A 24028-nucleotide genomic window follows, 5' to 3' on the forward strand; every position below is an offset into this window, starting at 1 on the left:
AGTTTTTTCTTGTAAAATGCAATGAGTGAAGCAGTATGGTACTTTTTTGCTTACTTACAAGTTCACCACCAAATGTAAAGTGGGGTTCATAATGTTATCTTTTTTTATTTTCTGTGTTGTATTTGAAGACTACCGTTTGTGTTTTACTCTTTTGGTCATGGTGTGGTGTGTACTTTCTCTACATGTGATATTTGAAGTTATACAAAACAATATCTTCCATCATTTCCATTGCCAAGTTAACATGTCATCATAGTATTATATCTTCCACATGGAGAATTGTGATAACAAAAGAGTAATATGATGGAGAACAAACAAGTTGTCCATCATAAGAAGTGTTAATCAGCTTTCGACCACCTAATCTCTTTACCTTTTGACATTGATGTATTAATTAAGTTATCTCTAAATTACAAAATCAATAAGTAATTGTATTTAATACTACATCCAATGTAGTCAATGAGTGAGTAGATTAATAATGAACCAGTGGACAGAGGCTCAATAAAAGTATGAAGTAGTGTATTATGTCAATAAGACCAAGTTTTACAAGTGTTTTTCTCTATTTACCCCTCAAATCAAGAGATATCGAAACATTAAAAGTAACTTTTATATCTTGGAATAGTGAAAAAGGCATTGAAACCTTACTTTCATAAGAAAAACTTCAGAAAATGTTTTTTTTAATCTCTGAATACATGGGAAACATGATTTAATCGAATTTTCTCTCTGGTTTTGCTTTCTGAAACCTGAATTTTCAAGATGTTTCTATGGCTGCCAAATGCTCTGCAGTTGGATAGGTTTGATCATTATGCAATTTGAAACCTTCAACAAAACCTCCTTTATCTTTGAATTGTCAGTTACAGGAAATAAAATTTTGAGTATATTCCCATGCTTAAGAATGGGTTATATCTATGTTTGTCTGTCACATGGTCATATGATCTATCACAAAGTCACAATGGCAGCTACTACAGACTAAAATTTTGCTTCTTGATACCAAGCTTTGTCTGGAAAAGCTCAACAATGATATTTATCAAAACAGGTTTCAATTTTATTATACCTGGATTCTTTGATTAGTTCTTACAACCACTGGGATGGTGCCAATGGTGGTTGACTCTTTGTCCTGGAGGTTAGCCTATCATCAGCCAAGTAATCAGCACTTTTGTGTTTACTTGAAATATAATTGAAATGTTCTTTTTCAATAAACTTACCCATAATGAAATGTAAAAACCCTGGCATAGATACCCTTGGTATTTTTACTATTTGGTACAACTCTTTGCAAGCTTTGGTTTTCACTCCTTTTTAACTTCATATTTGATTTGGTATGCCAACTGTATTAATTAGAGTGTCACTGTTGAATCTATTTTAACAAAATGCCCTTCTGACAAAGCAAATTATAAGCATGATACCTGTGATGATTTCTAAGAAAGCTGTTTTTCAAATTAAAGATTGATTTTTTCTCTTCTGTTTCCTGTTTCCTGCCAGATACATACATGTCTGTTACATGTAATTGACATCTGCAGACTATAAAATTTTCATCATGTTTTCCTCTGCAACTTTAAATCCTATTTTCATGGTATTTGTTACCAGAATTCATCTGCTATGCTGCAGGTCATGTCTTTAAATACATGTACATATACTAATCTCTTTATAAAATAGAGTAAGGTTAAAATAGATTAATTCTGTTTATATTCAATTATGATTGATAATTAAGTGTCAACATTTAACTGTGATTACAGTACAGTCCTTAAACCAGGAGGGAAAAGTCATCTAATGTTGAGTCTGAAATTTTTGAAGATTTCTTTGCAGATGATTGTTAGTTTTCTCAGCCAGATTTAGTGTATGGAATTATTGTACAGTGAACGTATCTGTCTGACTTGTATCTTCTGACCTTGACCTCATTTTCATGAATCATAGTTCATGTACTGTTAAGTTCATGTGATCCTGTAGTAAAACCTTTATCTTTTAAGACTTTCAACATTGCATCAATTATGATTAGTAAAGCAGGTGAGATGTTTCAGTGTATGCACTCTTGTTTTAAAAATACATGCCAAAGATAAAACAAATGAGTTAAAGAGGTCTGTTCACAGGTTTGCTGTAGATTCCAAGGGGTTTGCAAAAGATAATAAATTTTAACTGCATATTTTTGCATTTTATGCTTGTATCCTTTTTGGGTTGTTATGTCCTGTATTCTTACCTTCTTTTTTTTGTTTGATAATAAAAGCTTAAACCTGAAGATGAAGCATTATTTAATATGATTCATTTGTTAACTTGTCCATGCATGGAACGAAAAAAAAAAGATGGCACTGTTAAACTGTTTAGAAACACTATACCACACCAATTCTATTTCAATCATTCCAAAGTATAAACATATACAAAACACCTTGAAGTTCTTCAAGTCAATTTACTTCTCTTGGCAGCTGTATTAAACTGTTTATATATAGATTAGTGAAGAACTTCTTAGATCAATTAATGATGTGGAGAAAGAACATGAAAATCACATTTCCCATGCAGTAGTAAAGGGAAATTCTTTGGAAATATGAAAATCATCAAATAAACTATTGGTTAGAAATATATATTTATAATAGTTAATATCAGTGATTTTCTAACCATGCTAACCAAGGGGTATAGAAGAGCTCAAGCGTACATGTATTTTGAACATTTTTTATCTTCTTTCCATTTATAGCATTTGAGAATATATATCTCGTTTTGAAAATGGTACTGTAAAATTATATATGTGTAAAAGGATCATTAGATTAGTGACTTAATGTATTTCAAAAGTTTGAAATGCAACTGAACCAATTGCACTCAGATGTTTCATTGGAGTCGTTTGCTTGTTTTTAGAGTAATGTTAAAAAAGAGACTTAAGAGTTAAGATCATAATTTTACCAAGGAAGCAACTGAAAATAATCATAAGCCAAAGGAACAAAAAGCATAGTAAAAATTCTGAGGGTGATCTCTGGTGCTTCAGAAGGGTATGCTACTCCATTTGCCGCACTTGTCGTGTTGCAAAATGCATGTAACAATTTAAGGATGAGTCTTTATGACTTCTGAAGTTGCTGTTAAATACTCTTTCAAAATTTGAAGAGTGTTTTAAATGATAAGAGGTTATAATACAAGTATCATTTATAGACCAAGAAGCAAGTTAACATAAATTATTCAAATTTACTAAGTTTGCTTTGAAATAGATTCTTGCTTGTAGAGTTCACTTTGAAGAAACTTCTTGCTTTTGGACTGTTTGCTAAAAATAGAACACTTTGAGGCGCTACATGTATAATAGATCACAGAGTGTTGATGGTTTGTCGATTATTGTCTAACAATAACATTGCATCTGCATATAAACAATTACATGTGATTTTCTTAATTGCATTGTCTGTTTCCAGTCAGCCTTGATTGAAGTTGTTGGGGAAATTAACTGGGGGGTAAATACAACAACAGAAACTTTAGAAATAATGTAATGCAAACGATTAATTTCTTCAGCAGATGTTGATTTCATCACCAGTTAATGAGTACAGACTTGTCCATTCCTTAATTAGTTGTCTAGTGGCATGTTAAACTGGATTGTTTAGGTTGGAATCAGTTCTGTGGATGATTTGCATGTTTAGTCTTTATCATGAAGAAGTTACAACATATTAATGGTGTATTAAGTTGTAACTGATCCAAGTTTTGTGCTGCCATTAATTTGTTTTTACTTAAGATAAAGGATTTTTCTGTTTCTTTATTATTTCTATGTCTATTTAATTTTGGCTACATGTGCTTCACGGCACCTAAGTCAATATATGAAAAAAGATTGTCTATTTATTCTGCAATTTTGATTCTTTTAAGTTAAGTAGGAAGATTAATATATTTTGATTAAAACCCTTCAGCATGTTCAGTGCTTTGGAGTGAATGAGTATCTCTCTAAAAAGTCATTACGTTTTTTGGGGAACTGAGGACAAAATTAATTACAACAGTCTTTGAATTGAACAAAAACAAATGTTTTGATTGTTAGAAAATACTTGGATATTTATTTTGGTGTTGTTGATCGTTAGAATCTGTGCAGTTATGTTCTACATTAAATTTTATCTTTTCTAAAGTTATATTTTATGTAATGAATAAAGGAAAATCAAAGAATTACTCGTAACTTGTTTAGTAATAAAGAACTCCACCACAACAGCATGGTTATCTGTCTTAATAGACTTATGAGAATAAAAACCCTTGGGTGAATGAACGCCATGGATTATCTGTCACTTCTAATATGCAATCAATTTATTATCTTCCTTTAAATGTCTAAACAATTTATAGTTCATTAAATTATCAACATTTATCATATAAAATGTAGAGAGTCTTATAACAACAACACTTCAGGGACTGCTGCAGAAAATTTATTGATCGACATGTTTCGGTGCCTAGGGCACCGTCATCAGGATAAAAACAATACATAAAATCATGTTGAAGTACAAAATCGGGTTGTTAAAATTTAAACGTCACAATGTTACAATGGTAAGTAACGTTATTAATAGCAACGTACTGAAAGTGAAAGTGAAAGTTCATTGGAAGTATGTAAATAAACTATAAAAAGAAATTAAAATAAAATGTTTTTGTTGTATACCCGGCGAGGTATCCACTTTATGGACTCTACCGTTCTACAGACTCACCAGGCGTTGGTTCACTTTCGTTTGTAATTTATCATATAAGATCAAACTTAATTAGTTAAGATTAAACAAAAGGATTCATCAATTACATGATACAATTTTGAAGCCAATAGTTAGTGACATGATTGAACGGTAAAAAACCTACTTTGGACCTTTTGGCATTGCTTAAGGGAACAACAGCACTCTGAAAACATTTTGGGCAGGGATGCCAGAACTGACGAGAGTGGAGCACTGAGTGCCGTTTTTTTTTTGCTAAATAGAAACTCTTGTTATTCATTCTAAACAAGCAAATGACTGAATAGCCTTTTTGTGCCCCAACCCCTTCTTTGATACTGGGCACCTCTACCAAAAACCTTCTAAAAAGTGTGCCATTTAAAAAAATAAAGTTTATAATGTGGTTTGTCTAACAGACAAGCAAACTTACTTGTAGGTGATTTTTTTACACAACCAAGTATATGTGCTGTAATTGCATTGGATTTAAAAGATTATGGTGACTTGAGAAACACCAATACCACTCAGATTACAATTCTACCTTGACAGGTAAGTTTGTATCTAGCCTATAAAATACTTATTTAGCCTTGAGAATTGAAAGGTCAGTTTATCCCATGCATACAAAAGAAGTTTACCTATGAGGGTCAGAATGGGGTTTACAGAATAGAGAATACATGTAATAGCAACAAAAAATAATAGAGAATAGAGAAAATGAACATCAAAATAAAGAATAGAGAATAATTTACTGCAGTGCAAAAGTATAAAGAATAACTGTGCATAATAAAAAGGTAACTTAGGTAACTGTAAGGCATACTGATAATATAATCATGATCAATGAACATAATTGATAAATAATCTTGTAACAGAAAGACTAAATAGTAAAATCATTTTCATGAGAATTTTACAGAATGAGAGTTTTTTCAAGGCTATTAAAAGAAAATGCCCTAAAACTTTAAAGAATACAGATATTAAAAAACCCATCCAGGTCCTCATGTTATTTACCTTGTCAAAATATAGGCCACACCATTGTTATTCCAAGAATAATCTACACATCTAGTCAAACTGGTTTTAAACTAGAGATCTAGTCAAACTGGTTTGGTATAACTGACAGTTTGCTCCTGCCCTAGATGTCTATTTCACACTGACCTTATGTGTTTGTGCTTAGAGTACATTGTACTGTCATATTTATTGGTTTTCTGTTGGGGCATGATCTAAACCTGCAAAACAGTGGCTAGAGATTTCAATTTAAAAGGAATCAATAAAATCTTAAAAGTTTATTCTATATGAACTGATTTTAGTATAATAAATTAATATTTGGAATTTCATATCCTGATTGATGATTTTTTTTGGGACCAAGATGTTTTCTTCATTCTAATTCACATTATAATTATTTAACCTTCAATTCACATTAAAAGATAAAAAAAAAATCAGCTCTCGTTTAGAATATTTTGCAACTAAATTATAATCCTTTAGAATTTGGTGTAAACAAAAACAAGAGAACCTGCAAGCAGAGTCTATTTCTATAAAGCCGATAGTTTTTTAATATCTGAAAAGAAAACTAACACGTAAAAAAAAGGCCGAAAGTAACCCCTAAATTTCAACATTAACATATTTTGAACAATTGAATCAAGATGCACAAAGTTTAAGCATTGGTCAGAATATAGGGTTCTTTTGTACTCTAACAATATCACAATAACAATAAAGTGACCTTAATTTTGGACAAGGTAAATGGCATGAAGCCAATTTTACCAACTTCTTTTGTATGAATGGGATAAACTGACCTTTCAATTCTCAAGGCTAAATAAGTATTTTATAGGCTAGATACAAACTTACCTGTCAAGGTAGAATTGTAATCTGAGTGATATCGGTGTTTCTCAAGTCACCATAAGTTATTGTAAGAATAAACATTGATAATTGTATAAGGCTGATTGTCACTTGTTTTTCTTGTCCTCAGACAGAAATAATGTTTGGATATGAGATTTACAAAATTAGATTTGTAGGTTTATAATTAAGATATAATAATATGTGTACATTTATTGAAAGAGACATATTGCAATGTAATCATTTGAATAGAAAACAAGCAATATTGTTTATTTATTTAATATTTATATTTAATTGTATATTTATACATGTATATCAGTAAGATGTGTTATGATGGACTAGAGACAAGACATAGATGTGAGCAACTGTAGAATTGCTGTATGTCCTTCAACAACGAGCTCAGCCAACCTACATGTATACCATTATTAATAACAAAATATTATTTGTTAAAAGTAGTAAAAAAAGAGCTAACCCTCCCCCTCTATAAAAGAAATGGATAGGCAATAAGTTCAATTAGATGGATGCAATCATTGAATATGGTCACCAAACTTTGAATTGTTCAGTGAAAGGTCAAGCATTGCTAAAATCAAATTAAAGGTTATTGTTATCTATTTTCATTTAGAGAAATTTTCTATTGAGGATTATAATAATGAGGTCTGCTAATACTAAGCAGATAATCATTATGCATGAATTTTCAGTGTTTTATAACTACAACCAAAGTAAAGTTCTTAATTCAGAACACTTCCTGTATCTTGCAACAGATAGTTAAAGATATATCTAGATCATAACATTGCATATCTGCTGCAATACAAATATTCAATACAAATGTTCAATACAAATGTTCAAAGTGAGAATGCTGAGCAGACATTTCTTCAATTTCTTATTCAAATTTTCTGTTTTTCTTCTTTGTTGATTGAAGAATGTGGTAGGTCAATGATCTAGATCAATATTTCAAACGATGTTTTGAAATGTGAACTTTCATTGTATGAAAATTCATTATATGTTAAGTTATTGCAAATGTTAGCCACAAATGGCTTTCTATAGCTTTAAATTTAGATGATTTGTTTTTTGTACAGTAGTGCATACTACATGTTAACATTAAAGTTCACTGAACTAATTTATAACCAGAAATCTTTATGTTACCCTTGCAAATTCAGTATGTGTGTAACATACACAAACTCTTGCTGACAACTGTTTTATGCTTCATCCTTGTCATGATTGTTATATTGTATGCCAAGAATAGGGGATAGCAAATCTAATAAACATTATATGTACTTTTTAGTTAGGTTTGCAAACTTGTATCCAGCTATATACAAATAGAATATTTACACAACAGCCAATGTGGATTTTGCTTTTTTTTACCTACCCACAGTGGGTAGCCCACCCGTGCCCACTCTAAGTATAATCTCTTTTTTGTAAAAATATTGATAATTAATTCTTATACATTGTCTTCAAATATAGAATTTATATGTACAAATCTTGGACATGTCTTCAAGTATAGAATTTATATGTACAAGTCTTGGACATGCCTTCAAATATAGAATTTATATGTACAAGTCTTGGACATGGTTTCAAATATAGAATTTATATGTACAAGTCTTGGACAAAGGACGTATGTGTTACTTTGCTAAGCATTTATATCCTGTTATAAACTGGGTACAATTTTTGAGACAATGTGTGGTTCTCTTTTTACTACCACTCTTACAATTGTTTAATTGAAATTAAGTATTTTGGGTAATAACCATCAATTTTGAATTTAAAGAGGATGATGTAAAAATTGAGTGAATCTATATTCTTAATAAATTGTAATGAAACTACTGAAACAGATTTTTAACATCTCAGACAAATTGATATACGGTCAATGACTGCATATAGCAAATAGATGTAGATATAAGGTCAATGCAGTTGGACTATGCAAATACCACAGTTGCAGTATACATGGGAATAAATGGTGAATGACTTACATAGTCCTGACAGTTCAAACGTTAAATGTAATTAGTCAAGTTCCTGAGGGGTATACAATGACCTTGATCTAATATAACATCTAGTGTGTCAACATATTGACAATGAAAATGTTTCTAATTAAGTATTGCATAGACATGATAAAGGGAAATCAGTAATATTTTACAAAATCATATTCTTCCTTGTCTGAACAGGTTAAAATCATTAGCTACAGATTGTTTTGGAGACCATACCAGTCCTGACAGTGCTCTTGCCAGTATTTTCAAATTGCACCATTGGATTTGAATAAAATTATAGCACCACTGTTGCAATACATTCTAAGACAAAGAGACAATCTGTTATCATGCTTTTAAAAAAACCCACTGCATAGGTTTTTATCAAACCATCAGGATTTGAGGAAGGATTCTTCTATGATAGCTGCTGTATTTATGTTTTAAGAAATCTATCATTGATAATGCATTGAAGCTTAAAGTTTTGTTATAATTTTCAGAGCCATGTTGGGCTGTGAAGAACTACAGAAGTATGATAGAGCTAGAGTATTTCTGGATGAGGACTTTACTGCTGCAGACAAATTCACGGTAATACTCGTAACTTGTTTGAAGCAAAGAAAACTTCTTTACAGTCATTTTAAGCATCCCTGTTTATATCCAGTTGTAAATTTTCAAAGAACTAAAATACATTTTGGTTTGTTGTGAGGAATCCTCACCATTCAATGGTATTCCCTTTAAATCTATGGGAGAGTGTACATGTACTACGATTATATTTTATAGATAAAATTGAACCCAAATCTCCCTTTAATAAGTTTCCCCACATTAGAGTTGTATGTTTATGACCGGTAATTTAAATGTTGAACATATTTAAGAACTTGAAATGCAGTTCCCTAATCCCTATGTTTAAGTCACTTGTGTAGGTAGGATTCTCTTAGTTATCTTTAATTTATACATGATTATATGTTCTACTGAATACTTTGAAATAAGTCACCAAAAGTAATGTAAAGGAAACAATCACAGCTGAAGAAGACTATCCTTCTTTGAGAAACAACTGAATAGGACACTTGAGAAAAATGAACATCATTTGAGCAGCACAAACAACCTGGAAAATTAAAGTGCATAGAGAATTGATACCATACCCAGAGTGTAGTGAAGCGACACAAAGTTTAAGATTTACAGCTATTTCCAACCACATTTGTAGGCTTCAAGTCCCTATGTTTGGAAGACCGTTTTGAAGTGCCCAGGGCAGAGAAAGCATTAGAATAGTATGGGTCCCATAGAAGTGTCATTCACTTGGGCAATTACATTGGGAAAATGGAATAAATTCTATTCTTTGGTTGGTCTGTTGTCTCTTTGACACATTCCTAATTCCATTCTCAATTTTATTGAAACAATGTCATTGTGAATGATAGTGGTAATGTAACTTTTGGGAACCACATTAACTGACAGATTATCCTCAGTTTGTGTAATTTGTGTATCAGATTTGTCAGTCAGGAAGATCTTACTCTAGCAAATCTTAAGGCAAAACTAGCCTTTGTAATAAATTCATAGCTTGTTAATTTAGAGCTAACCAAGGTTGATGTTATTTTTATGCCCCACCTACGATAGAAGAGGGGCATTATGTTTTCTGGTCTGTGGCTCCGTCCCTCTGTGCGTCCGTTCGTCCGTTCAGGTTAAAGTTTTTGGTCAAGGTAGTTTTCGATGAAGCTGAAGTCCAATCAACTTGAAACTTAGTACACTTGTTGCTTATGATATGATCTTTTTAATTTTAAAGCCAAATTAGACTTTTGACCCCAATGTCACGGTCCACTGAACATAGAAAATGAAAATGGGAGTTTCAGGTTAAAGTTTTTGGTCAAGGTAGTTTTTGATGAAGCTGAAGTCCAATCAACTTGAAACTTAGTACACTTGTTGCTTATGATATGATCTTTTTAATTTTAAAGCCAGATTAGACTTTTGACCCCAATTTCACGGTCCACTGAACATTGAAAATGAAAGTGGGAGTTTCAGGTTAAAGTTTTTGGTCAAGGTAGTTTTTGATGAAGCTGAAGTCCAATCAACTTGAAACTTAGTACACTTGTTGCTTATGATATGATCTTTCTAATTTTAAAGCCTAATTAAACTTTTGACCCCAATTTCATGGTCCACTAAACATAGAAAATGAAAGTGGGAGTTTCAGGTTAAAGTTTTTGGTCAAGGTAGTTTTTGATGAAGCTGAAGTCCAATCAACTTGAAACTTAGTACACTTGTTGCTTATGATATGATCTTTCTAATTTTAAAGCCAAATTAAACTTTTGACCCCAATTTCACGGTCCACTGAACATAGAAAATGAAAGTGGGAGTTTCAGGTTAAAGTTTTTGGTCGAGGTAGTTTTTGATGAAGCTGAAGTCCAATCAACTTGAAACTTAGTAAACTTGTTGCTTATGATATGATCTTTCTAATTTTAAAGCCAAATTAAACTTTTGACCCCAATTTCACGGTCCACTGAACATAGAAAATGAAAGTGGGAGTTTCAGGTTAAAGTTTTTGGTCGAGGTAGTTTTTGATGAAGCTGAAGTCCAATCAACTTGAAACTTAGTAAACTTGTTGCTTATGATATGATCTTTTTAATTTTAAAGCCAGATTAGACTTTTGACCCCAATTTCATGGTCCACTAAACATAGAAAATGAAAGTGGGAGTTTCAGGTTAAAGTTTTTGGTCAAGGTAGTTTTGGATAAAATTGAAGTCCAATCAACTAGAAACTTAGTACATATGTTCCCTATAGTATAATCTTTCTAATTTTAATACCAAATTAGATTATTACCCAATTTCACGGTCCATGGAACATGGTAAAGAATAGTGCGAGTGGGGCATCCATGTACTTTGGACACATTCTTGTTATTGCTTAAGAAAATACTCATTTGTATCTGGTGATTGCTGTAAAAAAAATATATTCAGATACTAAATCAAAAGAGGATTGAAAATATGCTAAAGGTAGATGTAAAGTTTGTAGCTTATCTATGATGTACCCTAACCTAAAACAGTGACCACAGTTGTCTTTAGTTTTGAAGTGTAGTACAAATACAAAATGTTCTAAGATCACAGAGGAATATTCTGTAGTAGTGATAACTGTATATGTAATCATTATCCTTGATATGGATCACAATCATACTTTTGATCCTTTGATTACCCAATGAGGAATGATGCTTATTTCTTCTGACAAAATCAAAGCAGAATTTATCTTTCCCAAATCATCACTCCAAACTGCATAATATCTTGATCAGGGTTTACTGACCTTGACCTATACAGATATTATCATCATACAGACATATACTACAATATTTTATTATTTTAGTGTCATACAGTTTAATGTGGTCTTAAATTGTATTTTTTAACTTTAATCTATTAATACATGTTAAGTATAAAAAAAACAAGTAAAATATTGACCCAAATAAGGTGGACAAACATTGCAAATTGTTCTTTTTTACTGACATTGCTTGTAAATACACATTTAACACAAGTCTAGTGGTTTTTATGTAAATTTATTTTTTTCTGTTTTTTAATGTTTACATGTCATAAATTAAAACATTTAAGTATGATGAATTTGTATAGTTTACAACAAAACTCTCTCTATCCATTTAATGTCTCAAGGAAAAGCTATCTTATTCAAATGTTACATTTTACATAATACATTAGGGAGGAAATCCTGATTTTTGTTCTCACCTGTAATGAATGTGGCATAGCTGATGCTATTTCTGGAGACAGCAGCTGCTTAAACTATTGTAATGCAGCTTTACTTTCAAGAAAGGTAGAAAACCTGCATTATACATAATTTGTATACAGATGCCTTGTGTTCTGAAGTTTCCATCTGGCCCATGTCTTTTGACCTTGACCTTATGTAAATGGTTAAGCTATTGCTTTATACTATAGTGTTCTATCACTTAATTTTCTTACTTATTGTCAGTAATAAGATTTATATATTTGATTTATACATAGATGTAATATGATTTATAGACTCAATGCACATGGTTAACGTCTGTTGGCAGGGTCCACATGACCTTGACCTCATTTTGTTAATCAGTGTTTATAAGCAGTATGTCAAATATATTTTGGGTTTTATTTTGTCTGCTCTATATTTCAGGCTTTAGGTAACCTTTACTTCGTCCATGAAAGTGTAGAAGATATATCTATATGGGACTTTGTAGGTAAGTAATAATGGTCCATTAATGGATGTCAGTGTGCTTAAATCATTTCATAGTATAAATGTCTAACTGGAAGGGACTTCAATTATAAGCAATCAGACTGGTACACTTTCAGTTTGTTATTCACCATTTGAATTTAATATTCACAGTATGGAATTATTATTTGATTTTGAATGAGACATTACCATTAGTTAAACCAGTATTACATCATTTGCAGCAGTGCCTCCATAGATTACCTGCATTTACATCTGGTATATCCTAGTAATAAAATTGAGAATGGAATGTGTCAAAGAGACAACCCAACCATAGAGCAGACAACAGTAGTAGTTTTGTTGTCTCATATTAATGCACCTATAAATTAGAAACAATTCAATGTCTCAGAATAAAAAAGATACAAGCGTTAGGGTCTTTATTTGTAAAAAAACATATCCACAAATTTATTCATATCTTTAAACTAAATTTTTTTTATGAGGAAGAATTATGTCAGCTCAATTGAAATCTCATTGTAAATAGGTCAACTGTACAGGTCCACAAAAAAGGTCAAAAGTGAAAATTTAATTCACTGTAAATTTGATATTTAGATTGTTATTTTAACTTTTGTCAGAGAAATCAAAATATTCAGCAATAGATTAGAATGTGGTGATCCACACCCACAGTTTGAACTAATATACTATATTTAGATCTATAAACATTTGATAAAGGCAAAATATTACTATTAACCTAATTAGGTAAAACTTAATAGCTTACCTCATATATGAAGCATTTTATAACTTAATAATGTAACAAAACAAAAAACATCAGCAAGTATTTCAATACTCATCTTATGATGAATCTGTTGATAAGATTTGGGACAGGCACATACAGAAAGTGGCAGGGTTAAACATGTTTGCTAGCTCTAAACCCTCCCTCTTACCTTGGACAGGGGTGTAACTGTACAACTATTTTTAAAAAGTACAGATCTTAAGAGTACCCACAGTTACCATTCTAGAGTTATGCCCCTTTACAAATGGAAAAATTGCTTAATTTTTCTTTTCTGTTCTTGTTACTTGAATTTGCCTAAATCAATCCAGCATGTGTGTTATGGCCTTGAACTCATATGTATGCTTTAGTGGTCAGATTTAAAGTTTTGTGTGGATCAGATCTCAAACCTTATACATAATAAGTTCACAGTATTTGAATGCATTATCAAGATTGCCAAATGTGTCTGACAGGTTTCATTTGACCTTGATCTTCTAGTTCATTGACCTTCAACATTATAAAGGCAGTCAATTCATGTTAATTCCTGAACCATTTTGGTATAAGTAGCATTTATCTAACAAACATCTAACAATTGTTAGTTAAATTGAATTAGAACTGTGCATGATTCCAGTTTCCTGTATAATAAGGGCAAATTTTAGATTACATTTTTGAAAACTGTTTTTTCTTATATCTTATATACATTTAGGGAGTTGATTTTTCTATTCTTCAAATGTATTTTGTTTTGATAAATTGGTGTACACACTTAATTAATAAAAAAAGTTTTCTTTGTAGGATTGAAAATGATATAATGAACCAGAATTTATGTAAACATTTCTCAGCAGTAATATTTGTTTAGTGATATAGATACTTGTATTTTAGTTTTATATTTTGACCTTTCTCTTTTGAAATAGTTCTTGAATACATTAAACATGTTAAACATTTACTTACTGATTGTTTTGTGTTTTTTTCTGCTTATTCAAATTTTTTATATTTTCAAGTGTTTCTCTTTTTATTTTACTCTAACAAAATAACATGAACAGTGGCGGATCCAGGGGGGGGGGGGGGTCCGGGGGTGCGCACCCCCCCTTTATTTTTGCCGATCAATACATTTGTATCGGGACATATGTTTTGCACCCCCTGCACCCCCCCCTTTTTGCCCTGGGTTAGCACCCCCCCCTTTCGAAAATTCCTGCATCCGCCCCTGATGAAGGAATTAGCAAAAAGCAAATAGGTATTTTACATAAATGCAGTATCTTTCTAGCAAAGAAAAAAAGACACAATAAGTTGACATACAAAATAAGAGAAATTTTACTACTGTTATCTTCAAGTCTCCAAAAATATACCCTATACCACCATATAAATTACAAAAGGCTAAATTACATATCATCAGTGCATAATACAATCACTGATTAATGGTACCCTCTCAGTGCCGTTTGATTTATGAAAATAAAAGAATTGTCTTGTCCTAAGAATACTGAAAATCATTTATGAAAATAAAAGAATTGTCTTGTCCTAAGAATACTGAAAATCATTTATGAAAATAAAAGAATTGTCTTGTCCTAAGAATACTGAAAATCATTTATGAAAATAAAAGAATTGTCTTGTCCTAAGAATACTGAAAATCATTTATGAAAATAAAAGAATTGTCTTGTCCTAAGAATACTGAAAATCGTTTATGAAAATAACAGAATTGTCTTGTCCTAAGAATACTGAAAATCATTTATGATTTATATAGGTTCACTGACTGAGCCATTTGAACTATGAAATTATAAAGGGTAGAAATCAGCTTCTTTTTAGAGAGGGAACGCCCAGCAATCTGCTGACTTTCCATTAACATCAATAATTTGATATCAAACAATAAAGTTTATTCATATTAGATAATTAATAATTTGATTATTACATCAGTGTATTTTCATATTTATCAGATTGTTATCTTTTACTTGTGTATTTAATGTTTCATCACATGCTATCTTTTACATGTGCATATTACATCATATGAATCCTGCTGATAGTTTAATCCTTTTCTAATCATTTAATCTTTCATATCACAGATTAAAAATGTTGTTTGTAGAAATCTGCAAAGTTTGTTTACCTTGTAAATGCATGACAGCAGTTTACTAAATTAATTTGCAACTGAAGATAATTTTTCTAACCATATTTGTGAAACCTTGACAAGTGAAATTAGGTTGATTGATTACTGTGTGCTTAATGTTCTTTGACAAATATTTCATGCATATTTGATGAAATTGGAGCTTTTAGCATAAAACGTGATCCATTGTGTGACTAACCTTCCCAAAGGTGTAATGTTAGTTCTTGCTATTGCAATCCCTTACAAGCTTCAGTTGACAGAGGATCAATAAGAATCTGAAACATACTGAAACTTCTGTATTTAAATTAAAGCACCATTTTTACAGAAATGTAGAAAACTTTTGAATAGTTTGCATTTTACACAGGAGATACAAATCTTTGTATTGACAGTTTGTGCTCTTTTGAAATTATATTTGATAAACTTAGGATATGCTTTTAGCACACATGCTGCCACTGAAAAAACATGAGTTTGCACGAAACTTAATGAGTAACTACATTCACATATCTTGTCCTGAGAAAACTGCATGTTCAGTTTGTACTTGCATAAGCAACACATAAAAAAATAGATACTAGACGTGATTTCCTTTTTCTATGAACATGGATATATGAAAGTGTGAGAGGGACATAGTGTCCCTCAAACCTATGTCCCTCAAACCCATATACTGTAAAAGAAGAAATTTTTGTGGAGGATTTAATTTTGTTTTTTTATTAAAGCCCCCACGAAAATTTAATCTCCATGTAATACCACTTACATTTAAGAAAACCACTAAATTAAATCACCATGAAATCTTATAGAGAGACAAAACCAGGAAATTTTAACCACACAAATATTGATATTTGTTTGTATTCAGACAGAATACAAAATGATATTCTTGATTAAACAATTTTTTTTTTCTTTTGCAGACTGTAAATTTATACCAGTTGTTGGAAGAGAGGTGAGTTGATGTTACTAGCTGAAATAGTTCCTCATCTTATTGTACTATAGGCCCATTTCCTACATTGCCCATAAAAAAATATCACTGTCAACACTTTCCAAATATCTTGTGTGAATATGCTGCAGTTGCATTTCTGAATTCACCTTAAAAATGTTTAACTTTTGAAAAAATATTTCTTTTGACCATTTTCCTTCAAAATTGTGTGTGGATTAGAAGGTATGAAGGGGGTACGTAGAAATAAGTGATAAGAAGTCAAAAATTAGGAAAAAAGACATGCTTAAAGCACAGGCTTTTAGACACCTGGATCTGACTTTTTTCAATGTCTTTGTATATTTCTTCTGCTACCACAGTTGTTTTGTCAGAGCTATTTCTTTTTGTGTGTGTGTGTGCGAGAAAACACATTTTCTCTAACGTTATGGAATAACATTGACAAAAAATTTGAAAGTCTAGAAATAAGGGGGAGATAACCTGTTTGAATTATTTCCCTTTAAATGTTAAAATAGTTAAGTGGGTATAAATTTGTTGGGTCTTTTCATATCAATATTTCTTTCTTTTCAAACAGGCAATCTAAACTTGTTTTAAGTTGTATTTAGAAGAACACATAACATATTATTCATGACAAGCATGGTTTTTGTTATCTTGATTGTTTTATTTATTACAATTCTTATGTTTGCACAGTGTTATGCCAAAGACTCTTTATGTAAGCAGGTAAATTTCTACATCATCTTGTGTATAGGGTACATTATCACAGCTTTGAGTTTTCATAAACATTTGTGTGAGTTGAAGTGTAATCAGAGGAATGAAATTAATACAAACAAGGGTGGGAAAAATGCATTTTTTAATTCCTTGCCATAATGAAAAAAAAATCACTTTTGGAAAAAAGAATAAATGTGTGAATGATTTTCAATGAATACAAGATATATTTCAAATTAACACATACAATATCTGAATGAACAACAAAATGAAGGTATGATTGGTGATCAATCAATTACATATTAAGATTATAGACAGAAAAGGGGATTAGTTGATTGATGACTTTGGGATGAACATTGGAAGTTCATGACCTCTGATGGTTTTGAAGATGTAGACAGTACAAGTTTTAGCTTTCTGAAAAGCTCTCTGTCTCTGTAGGATTACATGATTAGATTTAACTACATGAATGTATTAATATAACACAGACGTTACTATTAAACATTTGCTCACAAGTCGATGCTTTTTTATTATGACTGAACATTTGCACAATAACTGAAAACTTATTTCAATTGATAAAAAGATGTTAGGAGGTAATGTGTTATAAATAAATAACTGAAATAGAGCTCTGAGAAAAAAAATGAAAAATTTTATGGGCAAAATATTCTGTATATCATTTTTTACACTCGGACCCGGCCTATATGATTTTATAATTTATTAGAAGTTTTGTTAAAATAAAGAAAGTACTTTCATAAAGAGTTCAAACCAATTCCCCTGTGGGATTGGAAGACATTTACTAAGCTTCAAATTGTCTCAGCCAATCAACAGATTTTGAGGCAGTAATAGTAATATCTGCCAATCAACTGGTACACAGCATTTACCCCATACACTGCATGGCTCAACTCTTAATACTGTCTAAGGGGAGATTGTTATAATAATGAGAGACATTATTTGTTGTTTGAAATATGTATGTATTAACTAGTAACCAAACAAAGGCAGTCTTTGCAATCATATTCAAAGTGATTTTTTTGGTGTGTTCATGATTTCATATTAATAAAATTTTGGTTGTTTATCTAACAATTGGATATTTTTCGCCTTTGTTTTATATTTCTTCTTACAAGCATTGAAATATTATGAAAAAAGTGTATATTACTGAATTAGATTATTTTGTTCCTGTATAGATAAAAGAATAAATCATAAAAAAAAGAGATGAATAAATCATAAAAAAAAGTGATTTTTTTTTTAAAGGTTTGCATTGACAGCTGTGAATGAAGCAGTTTATTTCTTCAGATGTCAGTTGATGACTAAGAATGACATGTGTGTCTGTAGACATTTTGTCAAGTTCTTTTCTGGTAGGAGGGTTAACTAGTATTTTTTTACAGTAAAAACCTAGTATTTTTTTAAATGATTTCCTGGAATCAATTTATACATAGAACACAGCTGTTTATTAACCGGATTTTTGTGACAAAAATGTCGGTTATTGATTTGGGGATGTACGGCGGGCGGGCGGTCGGTCGGGCGGGCGGGCGGGCGGGCGTCATCAAATGTTGTCCGTGCATTAACTCATGAACAGTTCAACCAAAGCTTTTAAAATTTTAATATGTTGTTACTAACAACTAAATGAAGGTCAAGTTCAATAATGGCGATTTTGACTTTTACCGTTCAGGAGTTATGGTTCTTGAAAGATTGAAAAATGGTGTTTCCAGTCGTGTCCGTGCATTTATGCATGAACTGTTTTACCAAAGCTTCCCAAATTTTAATATGTTGTTACTGATGACAAAATAGAGGTCAAGTTCAATAATGACGATTTTGACTTTTACCGTTCAGGAGTTATGGTTCTTGAAAGATTGAAAAATGGTGTTTCCAGTCGTGTCCATGCATTTTCTCATGAACCATTCAACCAAAGCTTTTGAAATTTTTATATGTTGTTACTGATGGCAAATTAGAGGTCAAGTTCAATAATGACGATTTTGACTTTTACCGTTCAGGAGTTATGGTTCTTGAAAGATTGTGAAATGGCGTTTCAATTCACGTTGTTGCATTTACTCATGAACCATTCAATCTAAGCTTTTCAAATTTTAAGATGTTGATACTGATGACAAAATGGAGGTCAAATTTGATATTGACGATTTTCACTTTCACCATTCATCAGTAATGGTTCTTGTGATATTGCCAGGACACAAATAAATATTAATAAATCCGGTTTGCTGTCGTTGTGACAGCCTCTTGTTATATTTGACATTTGTTCTGTTATTTTCTGGTTTCAGGTCCTCTCAGGGAATATAGAAACAGTACAAATTAAAGAGAAGGCAAAGTTTCCACAAGACTTTTTCCCAGATGTAAGTCAATATCACATGGTTTAATGTTCTTTTAGTACACTATATAATGACAGTAATTTTTTTCTGTAATGAATTAAATATTTTAAGGCAGTTTTATTTTCACTGATGATTTTAAATTTTCACATCGGATGTATGAATCTTTATCTGAATATAACTTTGTGTCGTCTGTAGCAACACATGTATGTTGTCTTTGAGTTCAGGTTGTCTTCAAAATGATACTGGGTTTATTTGAATATCCATGGAAGTAAACTAGACAGAGTTATACTAAACCTGAACAGATTAGATTCTTCTACAGATCATGATACTATGCCCATGCTATTTGAAACAGTTAATTTTGTAGTCCTCCAACATTTGCTTATGATAGATTTCTTTAAAAAAAGAAAGAATGATCAAATATTAAAAAGTCTGTGACTGTTTAAATTGCATTTACAGGTAAAAACAAAGAGTAAAATAATTTTTAAGGCCTTTGCCTAATCTCAAAAAAGGTAAAGGATGTTTTGATTAGATGTTCCAGCTTGTTAATGACTGTAAGCATAAATTGGGTACTAAAGTTGTGAAATACTTGCATGTCTTTGAAATGTAACTGACTCGTTGATTTTTTCCATGCTTTCTGTTATTAGAAAGCTGATATGTTATATGCATTAATTAAGCATATAATTGAATAGCTTAAAATATTGTTCGACATTATGAAATATTGCTATATATAATAAGTTCATAATTGATTTGTCTTTATAAAAAAATATTTATATATCTGATTTACTAATTTATTTGCAGTTTAAATGGTCTAGAAAAGGTTTCATTAGGACAAGGTGGAATATCAAAAATTGGTAAGGTTATGACATGTTTAAGGTTATTATAGGGTTAAGGTTATGATAAGGTTAAGGTTATTATAAGGTAAAGGTTATGACAGTGTACATGCCATGACATAGTAGTGTCACTGTCAATAATGCCTTACAGAATATACAAACAGAACTATTGGTTTGCACCACTCATTTTAGTAAGAGTATATTTGAAAAGTCTATTGGAATATATGAAAGTATATAGTGGTTAAAGAAAAAATAGTAATGACAATGTATTTGTTGTAAAAGGTATGGTAGAAAGTCTTGTATCAAGGTAAAATAGAAAAGCTTTCTAAACATTGATGGATATATAAAAGAATTTTATTGATACTAATTTGTTGTTAATGTAAATATTTGCACAGTAGTAATATTGTCCTGACATGCTGTATTATTTTTTCAGCATATTTGACCTTGTCAACATTCATTTGTTCCATGACGCATCCAATATCATCTCCATGCAAGATGTAAGTAGTGTTAGGTATTAATTAATTGAATTTGTTTTTAGCTGTCAAGTTGTTTTAATTTTGTCAAATTACGCTTAAAATCATTGCCGCTGTATTATTGACTTGAAAGTCAGTAAGTAATTCAACTCTTGAATTTGTATTCATGGATCCTTTTGACCTTGGTTAAGGCTTGTGCTTACTGTAATCAGTTTTTAAAAAGAAAAGAATATCAACATGGAAAATTGGTTGACCTATTCATTCCACAAAAAAATACTTCACATACAGGTAAAAGGAATATTGACATTTTTTATGCCTCCACTTTACCTGCTGCTAGGAGAAGGGGACATTTATTGTTACCCTTCACCACCCTTCTTTGAGTCCGTCTTTCCATCCCATTTTTGTTTCCACACTCTAATTTCAGTTTTTAACATCAAAATTTTATGAAAACTCACGATCAGACAATGCTAAGAACCAAAACTCATAGACAGAGTACAAATTTGGGCCCTGAGTCACTTTTAAGAGGAGTGGACCATTTAAAGCAATAAATGAAATGACTGAATGAGAAACTTGAAGCATAGACTGTCATTGATAGGATGAAAAATGTGAAGCATAGTTTGTCTTGTCAGAATAGAAAATCCAACTAAAATACTGTAATTTTCTTTGTAAGAAGTTATATCCAGATAAAAACCAATCCTAATACTATTGTAAACGAATACTGGGGATTGTTTGTTCAGTTGGCAGCAAAGAGGTTCATCAATTTGCCATTTACTAAATATATACAATAAAACCTTGTTATAAAAACTCAAGTACCTCTAAAACAAACTGTTTACCCGTTTTAAGGTCAAAGATTATGATTATTGCAGTAATCGTGATAAGAAATGTTTATAGCACACTCATCTTCTGTTAATATGTACAAATTTACGTTTTCCAGAGCCCATCAGTGTACAGTAAAAACAGAAAGGCAGCATTTATACATACTCTTAAGAGGTAAATAGGATAAGTATACTTAGGTCATAAATCAAGATATATTTATTTTACAGAAGTGTGTTAGTTTTACAACTGTAAGGTTATGTTTGTTTATATTATAAACTGTTTCAACATTAAATTCCTTGAATTAAGATAAATGATATAGTTCTTATTCATGAAATTTCTTCTTCAGATTTTAAGTAAACCCTCCATTAGACAGTAACCCAACAATATAATTAAATCAAATACACTTTTGGAGGTCGCCAACGCTTTATGACAGGCTATTACTAGACAATCGAATAATAGTTTTAAACAATCAATTGATAACAGTACACATATTAAACATCATATATACATCTGTCTTCTTGATGTTTCTATGTTATGTAAAAAAATTGCCTTGTCACACTAATGGTTGATGAAAAAAAAAACCTAATGTATTCAAATGGATTAGGCTACCCAGATAGCATTTCCTAATTGTGAAAATAAAAAAGGGACATGTATTTTTTTGCCAATGAGACAACAACCCACCAAAATTTAAATGAAGTTGATTGTTTTTGTATCTTTAGGTTTGAGGAAGACCAGTATGATAAAGTCCCACAGTTTATTTTTGGAGATTTTAATTTCCGACTAGATTCTAATACCTTAATAAATGTAAGTATGGATATTAATAGACATGAGACATAATTTCACAAACAACCCTCTTAAATTGCATGTTTGCAATTCTATAAGTTGCACTTCGGTTATAATAGGGAATGCAATTTCCCATAGAAACTCCTTTTATGGCTAAAAATGTATTCTTTTAACTATGTAGTTTCATAGTGGCATACATATATATGCCTCAAACTTTCCTCTGCTCAGATTCCAATATGGTTGCTATTTAAGGGGGCTCCTGGGTATAAATGATTTTTTTTTTCTAATATAGGATTTCACTATATTTTTTCATAAATGAACTTTATCATATACTTAAAAGAAAAATGAAATAAAAAAATGGGGTCACCGTTCATTTAAGCTAAAATCTGCCTCTGGAAGAAGCATACATTTTTGTTAATGTCCTTTTTTTCTGTTGAACTAATAGGAGAAAAAGAGGAGATATCGAAATAAAAAAATAATCTAATATAAGAAATCGCTTAAATTTTACAATTATTTAGTTTAAGTACAGCTTATTTGAAAACAATAATAAAAAATATAGGTCACCGATGAGTTAAAAAAGATATTTCAAATTTAAGGCCAAAAAATGACATTTTTGCACCAAAGGGAGATAATTTGGAGCTTTTTCAATTTTTAAAGTCATCTGGGGCCAAACCAAATCATTTTTTGGACTTGTTTTTTGTACCATAGCATAAAGTAACAACTGATAGTGTAATAAATAAAATTTGAAATGAAAAAATAAAGGTTTAATTTTTTGCTAAAATTTTTGTACCCACGAGCCACCTTAAGTGGATTTATACTGATAAAAATTGACAAGTTGTGTCTCTATGAGATGGAATATTAAGATTAATTCTGGGAACCAATATGTGAACAAAAAAGAATATCTATGTATATCAAATATCTCCCCAAAAGCGGCTGTATTAAATTCAAGTTATGAACAGGTAAATCTGTCTGAATAGACCATTTTCATATAATTGACTTTTGACTCTGATTCTACAATTATTCGGCAGGTTACATACTCTTTGGTAGAACATTCTAGTACTCAGTCATTAACAAGCAGCCAAAATAAGTACAATTAAATATATGATTGTGTAATTTTGGGGGAAGTGTACTATTTTCCGATTATTAAGTCATGTATAACAAGCATTTTTAAAACGGTTAACTTTCCCTCAGAATTTTACCGATTAAAATCTTGAATTTACTTATTTACATTGCTCTTGTATGACCAAGTACCAGGATGTCCTACCACAGAAAGTAAACTGTCGAATAATATTAATTCTGTAGTCAAAAGTTGGTAATATGAAAATGGACTATTGATCACTTTTGAACTAATAAAAATTTTGTTAAGAATCTATGTAAGTTTTATGTGTGATTAAATGGATGAATGTCTTACCCTGTCCTTAAAATATATGGACACCTTTAAAAATAATGCATAATTTCTTCTCATTTTCTTTAGGTTAACCATTATACTAAACTATATGAAAAATAATGTTTGAGAAGCATGATTTGAATCCCTTTTTATAGCTTAAAGCTAATACTGTTAATAGGATTGATACGCTAATGTTATCAGACATGACATACACATTTTTATGCCCCACCTACGATAGTAGAGGGGCATCATGTTTTCTGGTCTGTGCGTCCGTCCGTCCCATTTCAGGTTAAAGTTTTTGGTCAAGGTAGTTTTTGAAGAAGCTAAAGTCCAATCAACTTGAAACTTAGTACACATGTTCCCTTTTGGTTGATCAATTTACTTTTAAGGCCTTTTATGATCTT

At 31.0% G+C, this 24028-nt stretch overlaps 1 protein-coding gene across 2 annotated transcripts in view; it reads left to right on the forward strand.

The window, feature by feature from the left end:
• The window catches only part of LOC139520298 (inositol polyphosphate-5-phosphatase A-like), a 52273-nt gene that overhangs the window by 11311 nt on the left and 16934 nt on the right, over positions 1 to 24028 (forward strand). For both annotated transcript variants that reach the window (XM_071312828.1, XM_071312829.1), the window contains exons 4-11: positions 8887 to 8974; positions 12509 to 12572; positions 16299 to 16330; positions 19288 to 19359; positions 20134 to 20186; positions 20599 to 20662; positions 21573 to 21628; positions 22174 to 22258. In XM_071312828.1, coding sequence (XP_071168929.1) covers positions 8887 to 8974; positions 12509 to 12572; positions 16299 to 16330; positions 19288 to 19359; positions 20134 to 20186; positions 20599 to 20662; positions 21573 to 21628; positions 22174 to 22258 — 514 coding nt within the window. The remainder of the gene's footprint in view (positions 1 to 8886; positions 8975 to 12508; positions 12573 to 16298; positions 16331 to 19287; positions 19360 to 20133; positions 20187 to 20598; positions 20663 to 21572; positions 21629 to 22173; positions 22259 to 24028) is intronic.

This window comes from Mytilus edulis, chromosome 4 (assembly GCF_963676685.1).
Source record: "Mytilus edulis chromosome 4, xbMytEdul2.2, whole genome shotgun sequence".
NCBI lineage: Eukaryota > Metazoa > Mollusca > Bivalvia > Mytilida > Mytilidae > Mytilus > Mytilus edulis.